A 15,098-nucleotide genomic window follows, 5' to 3' on the forward strand; every position below is an offset into this window, starting at 1 on the left:
GGACTAATATTTCATGCAGGCAAAGTAATCGGGGGAAAACGTGGACTTCAGGAGAAAGGAATGTGAACAAATTAGGATTTTACGTAATCAGGAATTCTGTGATCTTTCAAGTCACCTGGTTTGTTAGGACAGTGAAATTTACGCCGGTACGATGGGCTGGGAAACGTCCATTGGGAAGACCTAGAAGCAGATGTAAGGATAAGACTACGATGGATATTAAAAAAGAAATTGTGAAGATGGAAGGTGGGTGTAATATCCTATATACTGGGTTTGGAACGTCCTTGTTTTACTATCAGAGAATTAAATAACTAGTGAACAGATTAGAAAAAATTAAAATAATGTGGAATTATTGTGGTTTCACAGTTATAAATAAGTAATCATTGTAATGAACGATGTGAAATTTTTATGATAACAGGGAAGGCGCGTCCTCCGGATTAAAATAATAAATAGTCCATCCCTGACACAAGATGAACAAAACTAAGGATAATAATACCACCTGCAGAGCTGGAAAAAAAACATTTGTTTCGGTCATGTTACTACGCTGTTAATATTTCTTGTGCTCGCGTGCGATTTCAAACACTTTTCCCCCGTTGAGTCGGAATGTGGCACCCCCCACACACCACCCGATCCCCCGGCCGATAGTGCCCCAATGCCAACTCGGGGGTATTCCCATTACGGAACTCACTCTACGTACACGGTCGCGCCCGAGCGTCAGACAACGGTCCAATTAACAATTAGCAGATTTCTTGAAGTTGATGGTTGCGAGATATTAAGGAATTCGTAGAAGCAAATGCTTGCCTGCGTTCGGAAGACCAACTCCCTCTTCTTCATTGCTGGCGGGGGCAGACAGAACGCGTACAGTAATAATCCTCACCCCACCCTACTCTATCCACCACTTACCTCGTTTTGTATTTCCATGACTGTTCGTGCTCGTGCTTAGTGGCCCATCTGATAATATCCAATTAATATTGACGGATAATATACTAGTGTATCACAAACTCTGATTATTTCCGTTCCGCCATGTTAAAAATCATCCCTCATTTGCAGTGTCACATTTCATACCCTTATCCTCCCTCACTCCTGATTCGAGGGAGAGAGACAGAAGGAAGCGTGAAGCTGACCACGTTTCCATCTAATGTCAATGATAAGAATGTTCGACTCACAGATGAAGGTTCCCAGGCAGTGCCCGCTCGTCCTTCTTACCTAAAAGAAAACATAATGTCTCGATGACAGGGTATAAATAATCGCTATTTCTTCTGAGAATCATGCGAAACGCATAAATACACGAGCCCGGTACTGATTAAAAGACATAGCTATTCAGTTTTAAAGCAGGTGGTACCAGTGGGCTTTAAAATTGTTCACGAAACTTTGAATTAGTGAGTGAACTGTAAGACTTTTTTGCAGTGGATAAAATTGACGATGAATCTTTATTCTCTTATTCGCAGGTTAAAAACACTTTCAACGAGAATTTCCGAAAGTTTCACCAAGAATGGAAATCTACACGCTATGAATGGCTCCCAACTACGGAACAAATTTCCAAGAATTTGGGAGAGCCCATCCCAATTGAACAGCTTCAAAAACTCGAGGTAAGAACAATTAAAAACATATGATTTGATTTTTTTCATAATCGAAATATAAGATGTCTGTCTTCCGGGTTGCTGCGTAGTCTGGTAGAAGTTTACCAACGTTTCGGATGTGCCTGTTGACTCCATCATCAGAGCGAATGATGATGACGAAGGTAGCAAGGACCTCTGAAACGTCGCTAAACTTCTACCAAACTACACGGCGCAACAACCCGGAAGACAAGACATCTTATAGTTGGACCGCGTTGTAGCCAACATGCACCGCGCTGTGGGTTATTTAACGACTCTTTCTCAGCTGAACAGGTTATGTAGTGTTGAATAGTAGGATGATTGTGAATCAATAAGGTCGTGAACGGAAGGGGTCGTGGCCTATTTTAAGATGCTATTGTACACATTTCCTCCTGTACCTACGACCACGTTACTTGTTACAGCTGGACGTCGCCCTGAAGGACACGTTTGCTTATCTGCAGAAGTTCGCAGTGGGCATGGAGCAGATCGTATGGGACCAGATTGACAACAACGGAGCCTACAAGGATCAATTCGCGGACATCGAGTTCAGACTGAGGGCGGTGAGTTGGACAGTAAACATCTTCATGATTAAAAATAAATATCGCGTTTAGTAAGTTTCTTTTCCTTCTGGGTTCTAGCGTCGTGTAGTCTGGTACAAGTTCACCGACGTTTCAGAGATACGTGCTACGATCCATCATGAGGCGATCGTCGCCTTTGTGGTGGAGGCAGCACCGGTTATATACCCGTCAACAGCAACGGGATTTATATAAAAAGGAGGATATTTGGGCTTAGGAGAGAAGACGACGGGACATAGAGAAAACTGCATGATGACGAACTTAAAAATCTGTACTGCTCCCCCAATATTGTCAGGGTGATTAAGTCGAGAAGAATGAGATGGGCTGGGCATGTAGCGCGCATGGATGGGACAAGAGGTGTGCACCGGGTATTGGTTGGGAAGCCTGAGGGGAAGAGACCACTGGGGAGACCTAGACGTAGATGGGAGGATAATCTCAGGCGGGATCTATGGGAGATAGGAGTCGAAGGAGACTGGATTTTGTTGGCCCAGGACAGGGTCCGGTGGAGGGCTTTGGTTAATTCGGTGATGAACCTTCAGGATCCGTAAGCCATCTGGTTGGTGGGGTCCACTCTTTGGGAAGCCTCAGGGGAAGAGGCCTCTGGGGAGACCTAGACGTAGATGGGAGGATAATGTCAGGCGGGATCTATGGGAGATAGGAGTTGAAGGAGACTGGATTTTGTTGGCCCAGGACAGGGTCCGGTGGAGGGCTTTGGTTAATTCGGTGATGAAAATTCGGGTTCAGTAAGCCATCTGATTGGTTGGGTCCACTATTTGGGAAGCCTGAGGGGAAGAGACCACTGGGGAGACCTAGACGTAGATGGGAGGATAATCTCAGGCGGGATCTATGGGAGATAGGAGTCGAAGGAGACTGGATTTTGTTGGCCCAGGACAGGGTCCGGTGGAGGGCTTTGGTTAATTCGGTGATGAACCTTCGGGTTCGGTAAACCACCTAGTTGGTTGGGTCCACTATTTGGGAAACCTGAGGGGAAGAGACCACTGGGGAGACCTAGACGTAGATGGGAGGATAATCTCAGGCGGGATCTATGGGAGATTGGAGTTGAAGGAGACTGGATTTCGTTGGCCCAGGACAGAGTCCGGTGGAGGGCTTTGGTTGATTCGGTGATGAACCTTCGGGTTCCGTAAGCCACCTACTTAGTTAGTAAACGCGTTTCGTCATAAATTTGGTCCCATAATGCCCAAAATCCATAATAAACCCCGCTGAAAAAACAAATGATAACCAACGAATTGACTATCACGTGGTTATGATAGATACCGTTTGCTTCTCGTGTTGCAGACTCTGTGTGAGATCCAGGCGGCGATGCTGGAGCGAGGCGTGATGCAGTACGAGAACGTCACGCGGCAGATAATGGCCAACGAACTTCGTCACATGGGCAACTCGTCCTATCGCAACATGAGGGACTGGGTCATCTTCCGGGACTGCATGAACGGGCTTGAGTACGTCATCCAGGTGTTCGAGTACTTACAACAAAAGCTGACCTCCTGAAGCATGCCCCTTCTTGGACAGGAGCTTCACATCAGCGGGCAAGATGGACATAAGGTACACAAAAACTTCCGTCGAAAACTTCGGGTTCCGACTTCACAGTAGCGGGATCCAGAAACAAACACAAGTCTTCGAAACATCTTAAGTTTTTTACTTGAAAGTAGAAACTTGAGTGAACCTGAGGACTAATTTTTTAAGTATCTTCCGCTGGTCAACTGTAGCTCCATCCAAGAGGGTAGTGAAAACTTCAAATGATAATGTGACACTACTTTTTAAAAAAAACAACTTTTTTTTTTATTTTACGTGATATATAAATCAATGTTCTTACATATATGACAGACAGACAGACAGATAGATATTTTTGTCTCTGTCCACGGGATACTGTCACGTCATTGAAAAGTCGCCGAGTCATTGTATGTTACGTACCAGTAAATACTCTTATATACTATGAAACATTTAAACCATAAGTATCATGTGTTAGAAATATTATGTATGTGACTCCTCCCTGTTATAAGCATGTGGATTTTAACAGGGAAGTGAAAGCTTTAAATGTATGTACATAATTAAATTTTAGAGCCAGAATAGATAGCGAAGTGCCGTCCAAAATCTCTGGTGACTATAGAAGCCAATGTAGCCCATATTTATATATATATATATATATATATAAAAACATTTTGACATGATGTTAATTGTTTTTTCCTCTGTATATCAAATCTAAAACTTCTTGACGATGGTGAAGAGTCAATTGAATAAAAATTTACTTGGATATTATCCATCGTCTAGTAATAAAACGTAAAAAACGTAAAACGACGTTTCGGAGATGGGGCTCTATCTCCGTCTTCAGGTTCCTACACAGTTGGGCCCACTAGATAGAGCTAATCCCTATCTCCGGACCGGACCTGAAGACGGAGGTAGAGTCCCATCTCCGAAACGTCGTTTTACGTTTTATATTTTACTATACGATGGATAATATCCAAGTAAATTTTTATTTTTTCCTCTGTGTTCCAACACCATGGTTTAGCTCTATAACTGTTCCTGTTAACAAATGTGTACTATATATCGATATTTATTTAATGTTGTTACGGATATAATTATGTAGAATATAAATTCAACAGTATTACTTAATTATTTTTGGCATTCTGTTACATGTTGAGGCTCATTTATTATTAATTATTTTGTATTTTATTTAAAGTGGCTTATGGAACAAAGAATTTTTTTTAAGTGATCATGTGTTATGATAAAATAATCTGATACCAGATCGTAATTGTGAAGTTTTTAGAAAGATCTGGATTAGGTTCTGCTTTGACAACCATCAATGGCAGTCTTCATATTCCAACTGTGAACATTCAACCAAAATTCTCTACGAGACTGTGACAATAGCTGACTCATTACAGAATTTTTATGTCGGAGACTTTCTACTGTCTTTAAGTGTTGGCTCTACTGCCATCTCCAGGTGATGAGCTGTCATTCTGACAATTTTTTGTTGTTTTAATGTTTTTGGCAGTGGTCAGAATAGAATTTGGCATACTACTAGACCATGGTTAGCATACTGTCCTAATATAGAGGTCCCATGTTCAATGTTAACTGTTGCCACTAATATTGAAATAAAAAAATAATTAATTATGACAATCATTGAAGACAGGATATAATCCGACTGACAAAATGTGTACGTCAGTGTCAGACGATGGACAACGTCCAATGTAATATTCTGTCTTCTAAGATGTTTATGAATCTTACAGGCTCTGCGTTAATATTATTAATGTGACCTAATTTGGAATTTAGTGTCTGAAATTACAGTTTTACAGTTTTTATTTACTTGTTTCGAGTCTGTAGATTACAAAAGCTCGATTAATGATTTCGCAAAGCGTGCGAAATACAGGATTAAACACAAAACTTAATTGTACCAAATAATATTCCTGCTTTTTTTTTCTTAATTCAATGCACATAGGCCTAATATTTATTTTAAAATGGGGTTGACATTTATCTGCCAGTCATATCAGTTCGAAAGAAATGTTCAGGATCTCAGTTTTCTCCTTGTGCAGCTACGGAAGCTCTGTGTGAACTTAAAATTAATTGACGTCTATGTTCTAATGTTTGATGCATTCATAATCACCGTGTGTTTGCGTTCATAAGTAACTGTTTTCATGTTATTTCTCTACTTGTCTGTCTAATTTATCATCAGTATTCATTATTGATTGTATGTGTACTAGTTATCTGTCACAACCTTTATATATGTAAAGAAGGTTTATGATTAAGTGTGAGTCTATGAAAGTGCGCACTTGTATGCGTAGTAATAATAATAATAATATGACAACTAAACAACTTGGAGCAACTGGAAACACACATTTGCTGTATGATGCGCGCAAGGTATACTAACAGATTTCAAATCTACTGGAAAGTCCAGATGTGACATTTCCTATTTTGCAAATTAATCCTTCCTTGCAGAATTTACAAGAACAAATACGTCTTTTATTTCTGTAGTACAGTAACACCAGACTTATAATTTTCACTGTTGAAATTTCATAAATTGTTATAGCTCGTATTGTCAAGAGGTGAAATTATTTACAGTATGAAATTCAGAAATTTTTAAGCACAAATTATCTTGTTCAGCGCATTGAAATGGTTAAGAAAAAGGCTTTTTTGTTATAGGTCAGGGTTTCCCCCCCCCCCAAAATATCCCACTGATCGACCCTGACTACCCTGTGCGGGAAATTTCAATTTGTTTTGCATCTCAGCCCTGAAATTATTTATGCAGTTATAATATCATTATTTATATTTGTAGTTTTTATTTATTGATATAACATAATTAAATTATCAGTTTAAACAATTTGCATTTATCAGTATAAATCAAAATATGTAATTGAGTTTACGCCTTTATCATCGAAAAACAGGAAAAAATTTTCAAAGAAATTTAAAAACATCTGTTTGCAACTCATGTGCTGATGTGTCTCGAGAATTATTCTTTTGTAATGGTTCGGAACAGATTTCTCCGAGACGCGTAGTAAATCCTAGTACCTCACATTTTCAAAGTCCTTCAATTGGTCTAAATGTTGTTTGTGTATTTTGTATACACGGGAACAAAAGTGCTTACATCCCCATGAACAAATAAACAATTATCAAAACTTACGCGAACACTTTCGTATGGTTTTACATTTTGTTTGTCATTAAGCGTATTAATATTTTTATGACTGTGATATCATGTGTTTTTTATATTTTTAATTAATGACACAACAGAGCTATGTTATTGCCAATAATTTCACCCCATTTTCTACATCTACACATTTCTAAAGTCACTAACCTCAGACAAAGCCACTTTGGAATAGTCAAATAGACAAATGAATGTCTTGGTTTGAGTTCAGTATAATTAATACAAATTACACGACTTCTTCATTCCTAACACCTTTGTGGTTAGTGTCAGAAGTGCAGTGACTGAATTCTAAAAAAAAAACTGAGGCACTTATGAAAACACGTGCTTTATCGCATCCTTGTAATTCTTAAATTCGTATGACAACATAAGACAGTCGATCATTTGTATGTTAATTATTTTCATGTACCTACATCCATTATTTCTTTTAATAAACTATATTTTATTTATTGAAATGAACTATGTGTGTGTTTATGTTATAAAAATATGTTTTCCTACAAACTTAAAGACTAGCGTATCAATCACCAATAAGATGTAGTTAACAGGACAAGACGTTTAAGTAAGAATATGATAAATTGTAATTGTTTTATAATGATTTTAACGTGAAATTAAGTTCTTCTCCACAATAAAAGAACGCTTTGCAGAAACGTAGGAAATAACACCCAGGAGAATTGTACAAAGTGCGTAATGATTTAATCCATGTCCAGACCATTGGAACCATAACATATCAGAGAAATCCACCATGCGTCACGTGTGAGGCATACATTTGACAAATGTGATACTTGAGTTACACAACGTGTAATTGCGGCCTGATGATAACAAATCGTTCATGGCATAATTTTATATGCTATCAAAGAATTTTCCTGAAAGAGCTTAGGAAACCCGCAAAGAAACTACCTTGGACACAGATCTGAACCCGAAACGTCCTAAATACGAAGCAAGAGTACCAACACTAATACGTCCTCTTGCTACTGCTATAATCAGAAACACGGGGTATATTGTATATGCGTGCTGTCGTAGATAACCATAGTGTAGAACTGGATCCATCGTTTATGGCCGCTGACCTTGTAGGGAGTGCCCAGTATGCGGACCACTCAATGAAGGAAGGAATTTTGTGACGTATTAACACTTATGGCCACAATTCGTCACGCCCTTACAGTACGTCTCACCTAGTCACGCTTCGACACGCATTGTCACGCTTCGTCACGTTGCGATACTTCTGGTCACATGTTGTCACCCCGTTACAGTACGTCACGCCTTGTCACTCTTTATCACGCTTAGACACCTTTTTCAAATCTTCCACGAATTGGTGACGTCTCGTCATGCCATTATAGAAGGCCACGACTAGTCACGCTATGTCACGCTTGGGCACGGTTTGTCACGTTTGGTCACGCTTTGTAAATCTTCGTCACGTTTCCACTCTTACGGTGATCCCTTGTCACGACGACAAAGTAGATGACGCCTGGTCACGCTTTGTCACGCTTCGGCACGCGTACATTATATTACGTGAGGTTCGGTTAATTTTGGCTACATTGCAATAAGTTAGATGAAGTTTCGACAGGTTACGTTGTTAGGATAGGTTGGGTTAGGTTAGGTTAAGATTGTTTAGTTGTTCTTATTAGGTTAGGTATCGTTTTGAAAATTTTTGTGACGTTTTGACAGTTATGGCCACAATTCGTCGCGCCGTTACAGTACGTCACGCCCAGTCACGCTTTGTCACAAACTGTCACGTTTGGTCACGCTTTGGAAATATTCGTCACGTTTAGACACTCCTAGCCACTTCTCGTCAGCCCGTTACGGTACGTCACGCTTTTAAAATCTTGTTTATGTTTCAACACTTAAGGTGTCTTCTCGTCACACTTTCAAAGGAGGTCACGCCTAGTCACGCTTTATCACTAATACATATAATTGAAGATAATGGAGTGGACAATAGCAGCGGTAGTGATGAATCGAGTGATGTCAGAAAGCGATGGTCTGTGAGGAGTGGAACAATTGGAAGAAGGTAAAATTATCTGATACTCTCTTCAGTGTTAATTTTCTAGTGTTCTGTAGTTCAGTGAAATCGACTTTCCTGTGTTAAATAACGTGGTGATATTTTATTTGGAGTGTACTCTACGCGGATTGCTACCATTCCTTGCGGCAAATTCTGGTAGGTGACTCGCTCCGAGGTTCCAATTCACAAAAGTTCAGCGGCCAAAATCGCTGGAGCGCAGTATACGTCACGTCAGGCGTGTATCCACCAGTTCTGTCACACATTTGCAGTCCTATTTAGGAACCAGATAAACATCTTGCTTCAGATTTTCACGACTTTCCTCGGTTTATTCCTGCTGACTGCACGGAAACGGCCAGCGAGACCTCACGTGCGTGGTGTTTCCAATCCATCTTACACAATCGCTTTCTTGTCTGTCCGTCCGTAGCTTCGTCACGGGTTTCCCTTTTTTGCTGTCGATTTGGCACCTCAGAGGTTTACACAGTCGATAGTGCGCAGTTGTGAATGTAACTCGTTTTGTTAGACGGCCGACTGCAGTCACCACAGGCTGGTTGTTCGTGAGACGAAGTCAAATATTAGCTAAATTCCGTGTGTTCCTGCCATGAGCTCTAACTGAGACCCACAGCAACTCAGCTGACTCCCACGGTAACACCCCCAATGTCAATAGAAACCCTTTGACGTCATTTCCGATACGAAATAATAGTATATGCAGGGTTGTCCATCATATATGAATATAAACAAAAGAATCATAAAAAAAAACAAGCAGGAATGTGTTTAAGGATTGTCTTAGAAGAATATTTTTACCAATGGCTTTGTTCTCATTCGTAAATGTATGTTGGTGAAAGAAGGGTCCATATTTGTGTGTTGCTGACATTTGCATGTCACAAGCATTTCGTAGATCATCTCAGTGCTAAGGCATTTCATCGCATATCATGACTTCGACCCTTCGAAGCACGAAACTCGTCCAAATAATATTTAAAGAATTCATTCAGTACCGCAAAGAAAACACTACATTGCACCATTACAAAGATCTGTTCGTTGTTGCTGATGGAGGCAGTAAGTTCCTTCGAAACGTCGGCCGGTTTCTACCAGACTACATCCCAGAAGCCACTCGCAGGCAAAGCTCAAAGCCAGGGTTGTGACCAGAGCTTTAATCGCTTACGTCAGTATTGCACGGAGAATCAATGTTGTGCCATTTTGATGGGCGTCGCCTCTCAACAAGTGTTATACCACCACTGAGACTTTGCAAGCCCTAACTAAATTGACGGCCCCCTGAAGAAGGCAGGAAGGGAATTCGTACTTGATTTCTGTTGCACAAAATATTACGAGCGAAGACCTGAAAAGCGAGGGACGAGGGAAAAGTGAAAACCAAAGGGAGGTAGCAGGCAACTACGTGTTTATCTGAGGGTTTTGCATAATTCTTAGAGTAAACAGCGTACCTGAATTGGCGAAATTCTGAGTTCCTACCCAAATTTCACGTCTTTCATTCTCCCCTCCTAATATCCATATAAAAATTTCACCCTACTTATCTCCCCCCCCCCCACTCATGTTTTAACATCAAAATTCAACATCAGATGAACCACGCCATATATAAAAAACAATACCTTCGTTCTAATATATAAGAGTAATCTGATAAGAACATTTCAATAAACTGCATAACATTGTAAATGATTGTAATTCGAGTTTTAAATTTTACCAATCTAATTTTATACCTGAGGACGGTTAAATATAACCGAAACATGTCGTAAGAGACGTTCCAATTTGTAAATCGATTCATTCGATGTGGAACTTGAAATGATATTTTAAATATTTTACATTTGATTATCTTATTAAAATTGTGATTTGACGGAAAATATTAAAATATTAATCAAAATTCAAGAATTTCACCAAATGTCGACCCCCCAATATCCAAAATACGCCAGAAAATAGAAAACAGTTCATTTTATGCACAATTTTCTCAGAACATATATATTAACGCTGTCACATTATCGTTCAACATTATGCGATTACTTTGTCGACCTCAAGTTAATTGCGCTATAATAACAATGAGATAATTATGATAATTAAAAAGTTAGTGCCTTCCCTTGGGCTTAATTAAGAACTACTCCATGAGAAAGTAATTGGAAATGGAGGTAGCGGTTAGCTTCAAATTATTCGTTGTCAGGAATTTTTTCCATCGTCTGTTTTTAAAATCACGACGTTTCGGAGGCTGGTTCTGCCTCCGTCTTCAGGTGAGAGGTACCTACTCTGTTGAGTCCCTTAGAAATACCAAGCCTCTGTCATTCGACAATACAAATCGTGCAATTATAATAATAATAATTGAACGATGGAAAAAATAAACTACCGTCGTCAGAATCCTTTAGAATTGGGTTAGCTTCAAGCTCCGACCCCTTATCCCCAGAGAGAGAGGTCTCAGAACTGTTTCGGACTTGGTGTATGACTGAAAGTGCAAAATACACGCATCGCATACTTAGAAAGGCGCTTGTGGCATGACGCGATCTCTCGTTCAAAGAAATGGCTGTCGGTTCACGGGAACTACGCGGTTCTTTCGCGGAACGCGGCCCGTGTCTGCTGCAGGTGACGATGTTTGCACAGGCCTGCTCGCCCGATGCCAGTCATCGTCGATTCTGGCACACCAAACCAAATACACTGAGGTCATCAGCTTCAATTACACTGATAACAACCACTTTCCAGCGTCACGAGATGTTCTACGTACTCAAAACCCACGTCGAAATTATTACCTAACTAACGAATTTATTTTATGGTTTGTAGAATGTCCCGAACTGTTATTGTTGTAACATGGAGAACTGGCCTGTATCTGGTTTTAATTTTAATTAAAACAGTAGAGAATTAAATAAAAGGTTACACAAACAGAATGATCTTCTACTATAAAAATTCGTGATTTGTCGTCTATCAAAAAATGACGTCATCAAACGATGTTACGTTATATTTGTTTACTCGGCATTGTTGTACCAACACAACAATGCCGAGTAAACAAATGACTTGACAAATGACTTGAGTAATACACTTGACCAACCCCCCCGAAGGAGGGGTTGGTTTAGTTTCTTACTCAAGATTTTAAAACGCAACCAACCCCCCATTCGGGGGGGGTTTAGTTTCTTACTTGGTTGCGTTTTAAAAACTTGACCAACCCCCCGAGGAGCTCCGAAAGGAGCGCTCTGTTCCAGTTTTTATAAAAGGATGAAAAAAATCCTGTTTATTTTAAATTAAAAAATAAAACAGAAACAATAACAACAACAATAACAATAATAATAAACGAGGAATACGCTGACAAATAAGCCGTGGTAGACGACAATGGACCATACATCAGTTACAATGAAATGTAATGATCTGCTATAAAACGTGCAAAAATTCTCTAGGTGGACGCAACAATCGATGACATTCGAAAAAAAAAAATCGAATTTGGAAAGATGTTTAGTGAGAAATCAGTGGCTTTGTTTGTTTGACAAGGATTTCTAATTTGGGTTCAGTTTCCGACGCACTAGGCCCTACTTTAAGGTATGTGGCAGTCAAAACCAATCGAGTCGTGGATTTCTTAAGCTTTATTTTAGAAAATATTTGTTCACACTTATATGCACTGCCAAATATAGGTGCCTTCGCCCCCCTACTCAGGCTGGAAAACCATCTTTACGCAAATATGTGTTGTAAAACGCGCAAAGACTCTTTAGTTTTAAGAAGCGTGATTTCTCTTAACTCAGCTGTATTTGGAAATGTTATGGATTCTTTTCCATAGACGATCTACAAGATAAACACGATTAAAAAGCTGCAGTCCTGACAGGAGTACACAGAGTTTCCACATGTGTTCCTTGCAGTCTGTCCTTCTACACGCACTAAGAAACACTGTGGGTCATGACAATTGTTAGCCGGACAAAGTTTTACGGTCAGTAACGGAGATCATAAGACCGCGAATCTCTTATGAGCTTTGCCATGGTAACGGTTATAATTCAAACATACCACACGCCCATTCCATAAAATGAAAAAAAAAACCTTAAGTGTGTTACCATCGAAACAGTTATAACAGCTTACGTAACACAGACAAACAATCATAAAAATTCTCCTATTAAAACAAGACGTAACGTAGTTCACAAAGAAACCACATTTCTTGGGCTGTTTATTAATTATTATTCAGCCGACTGAGAACAGCCTAACACAGCAATTCCTCCCGTAAAACTACAGACAGAAGAGTTAAATCAAAATCCATCTTTATATCCTATAAATACGACAGGTTCGAATCCATTATTTTACGATGAGGACCTCTCATCTACCGAAGATTAGTGTACTAAGTGGATGAGTGTATTTCAGGCGTCAGGTATAAATGTTTGAATATAACTCAACTACAGGCCACTTTAAGATACAAGACATGAAATGTTCCTCACTTTTTAACCTTGAGCTGAAGAACAAGGGAAATTGTTTAACACTTTCAGAGGAATTCTCGGCTAGGCGGCAGCACTGTCCCCTGCCCAGGCTTCAAGTTGGAGGATATACAAATATTTGGAGACCCGGACTCAATAACACTTGAATCTCGAATGCGCATGATACACGAAGCTTTGTAACGCAGTCTTCTGTTGTCGGAAATGGTCTATCTTACGACAGTCAGAATAAAAGTGTTTGTTAACACATCTGTGAGAAATCAACACGAATCTGTCCGCGTTATAAGAAGAAGACAGTGTGATAGGCGGACGGGCTTACGAACTTACTGTAAAATTTTGCAATTAAATAATATCGCGTAACGGCGTGTTTTAAATTATACTTTTTTTAAAAAAAAGATGGATGACTTCAGGGTTGTTGTACACTGACAGAAGTTTACCAAACGTTTTAGGTGTACTTGCTGCCTCCATCGTCAGGGCGATTACCGCTACGAAGTTTGGTATCATATAATTATATTGTGGCTAAAAGTAATGCAAATTTATGGGCTACGCTGGTAATGTTTTAGTGATACAATTAATTTTTACGATAGGACGGACGGTATGGTGACTTGAAACACTTCGTGAATTTATGTACACTTTACTCGTAGGTAAGACACAAATATGGACAAGGTCAGAAAATGTTAATATTATGAATTTTAATACGTTTGCATTATATTTTACGACGACAAAAACCTTTGTATTCTGCTTTGCTTCAAGCTTATAGAAGTTTTTCAAAAGAATATTTTTACAGACTGGCATCAGGTCATAAGGTTTGTAACTAGGTAATTAAAAAAAAAAAAAAAAAAAAATTCTGAACAAATATTTGTTCAAATCGTCTTCTCAACCTCATCTCTTTATTATGTTGGTCAAGGATTTCATCACTGATTGCACCAACAGAATACATTCATGAGTTTATGTATACTTTACATACGTATGTATATATATATATATATATATATATATATATATATGGCACCATATAATACATGATGCAGCCAGACTTACAATTTCCTATATCTAGCGGTTAGAACGCTGGCCTTGTAATCCTGGGGTCTCGGGTTCGATTCCCGGCGGTGCCCGAATTTATAACTTGTGTTGGGCAAGGCCGTGGTCTAGGCAACGCGGAGTTTTCCTCCGTGGCATCCCAACAATTACTCCATTCACACACAGACGAAGGCAATGGCAAACCACTTCTGGATCATCTGCCAAGAACGTATATGAACAGGTCCCAGTCCGAGAAAAGGATGGAAGGATCCTGTTCATATGGACCTGTCGTCAGACAGAACACTAAATAAATAAATAATAATAATAATAATAATAATATCGAGATTATTAATCAGCACAGTGACCAGGTTCCGGGGCAAAATATCAGAGTTCGATTCCCGTCAGGGGCAAGGACCCTTCCCCCCCCCCCCCGCATCGAGATATTTATTGTGGATCCTTTCGGAGTAGAAGTCACTTTTTTAAGATTGTGGAGTATGTATTACATGACAGTAAAGTCCCAGAAGGATTGTAAATTGCCGGTAAGTCACGATACGTTATAGGATTTGTGGTGTTCACGGCGGTGAGTTCTAAGATGGCCGTCTTCAGGGATGCTGAGCCGCGTAGAACCTCGGAAACCAACTCGTTGGCACGAGATGCAGGGAAAAGCAGATACTTGTCTTCATCGAGATGATCATTATGACAGTCAGCACCCGCTGTTAAGGTAAGGTAGAGGCAAGGTATTTTATGACATGGAGTTCATTCATGAAACATTCATTCACAAAGCTGTCATTACTTTTAGGAAGCCTTCACACAAAATACCCTGTCTCTGAATGGCGCCTGGCCGCCTACTCACATGCTACCAGTACCTGACATTCTCCGCAT

The 15,098-nt window shown here is 39.7% G+C and overlaps 2 protein-coding genes across 3 annotated transcripts in view; one reads left to right on the forward strand and one right to left on the reverse strand.

Moving 5' to 3' along the window:
- The window catches only part of LOC110837681 (uncharacterized), a 43,366-nt gene extending 36,092 nt beyond the window's left edge, over window positions 1-7,274 (forward strand). For both annotated transcript variants that reach the window (XM_087344643.1, XM_022080091.2), the window contains 3 exons: window positions 1,446-1,586; window positions 2,015-2,152; window positions 3,464-7,274. In XM_087344643.1, the coding sequence (XP_087200769.1) occupies window positions 1,446-1,586; window positions 2,015-2,152; window positions 3,464-3,673 (489 nt within the window). In that variant the 3' untranslated portion in view covers window positions 3,674-7,274. The remainder of the gene's footprint in view (window positions 1-1,445; window positions 1,587-2,014; window positions 2,153-3,463) is intronic.
- Window positions 1-15,098, reverse strand: part of LOC110837680 (fucose mutarotase) — a 220,189-nt gene that overhangs the window by 116,822 nt on the left and 88,269 nt on the right. The gene's annotated exons all lie outside the window — the stretch shown is intronic.

The sequence above is a fragment of the Zootermopsis nevadensis genome, unplaced genomic scaffold, assembly GCF_977971745.1.
Source record: "Zootermopsis nevadensis isolate Lab colony 2312 unplaced genomic scaffold, Znev_1.0 Znev_ptg000008l, whole genome shotgun sequence".
In the NCBI taxonomy this organism is placed as follows: Eukaryota; Metazoa; Arthropoda; class Insecta; order Blattodea; family Termopsidae; genus Zootermopsis; species Zootermopsis nevadensis.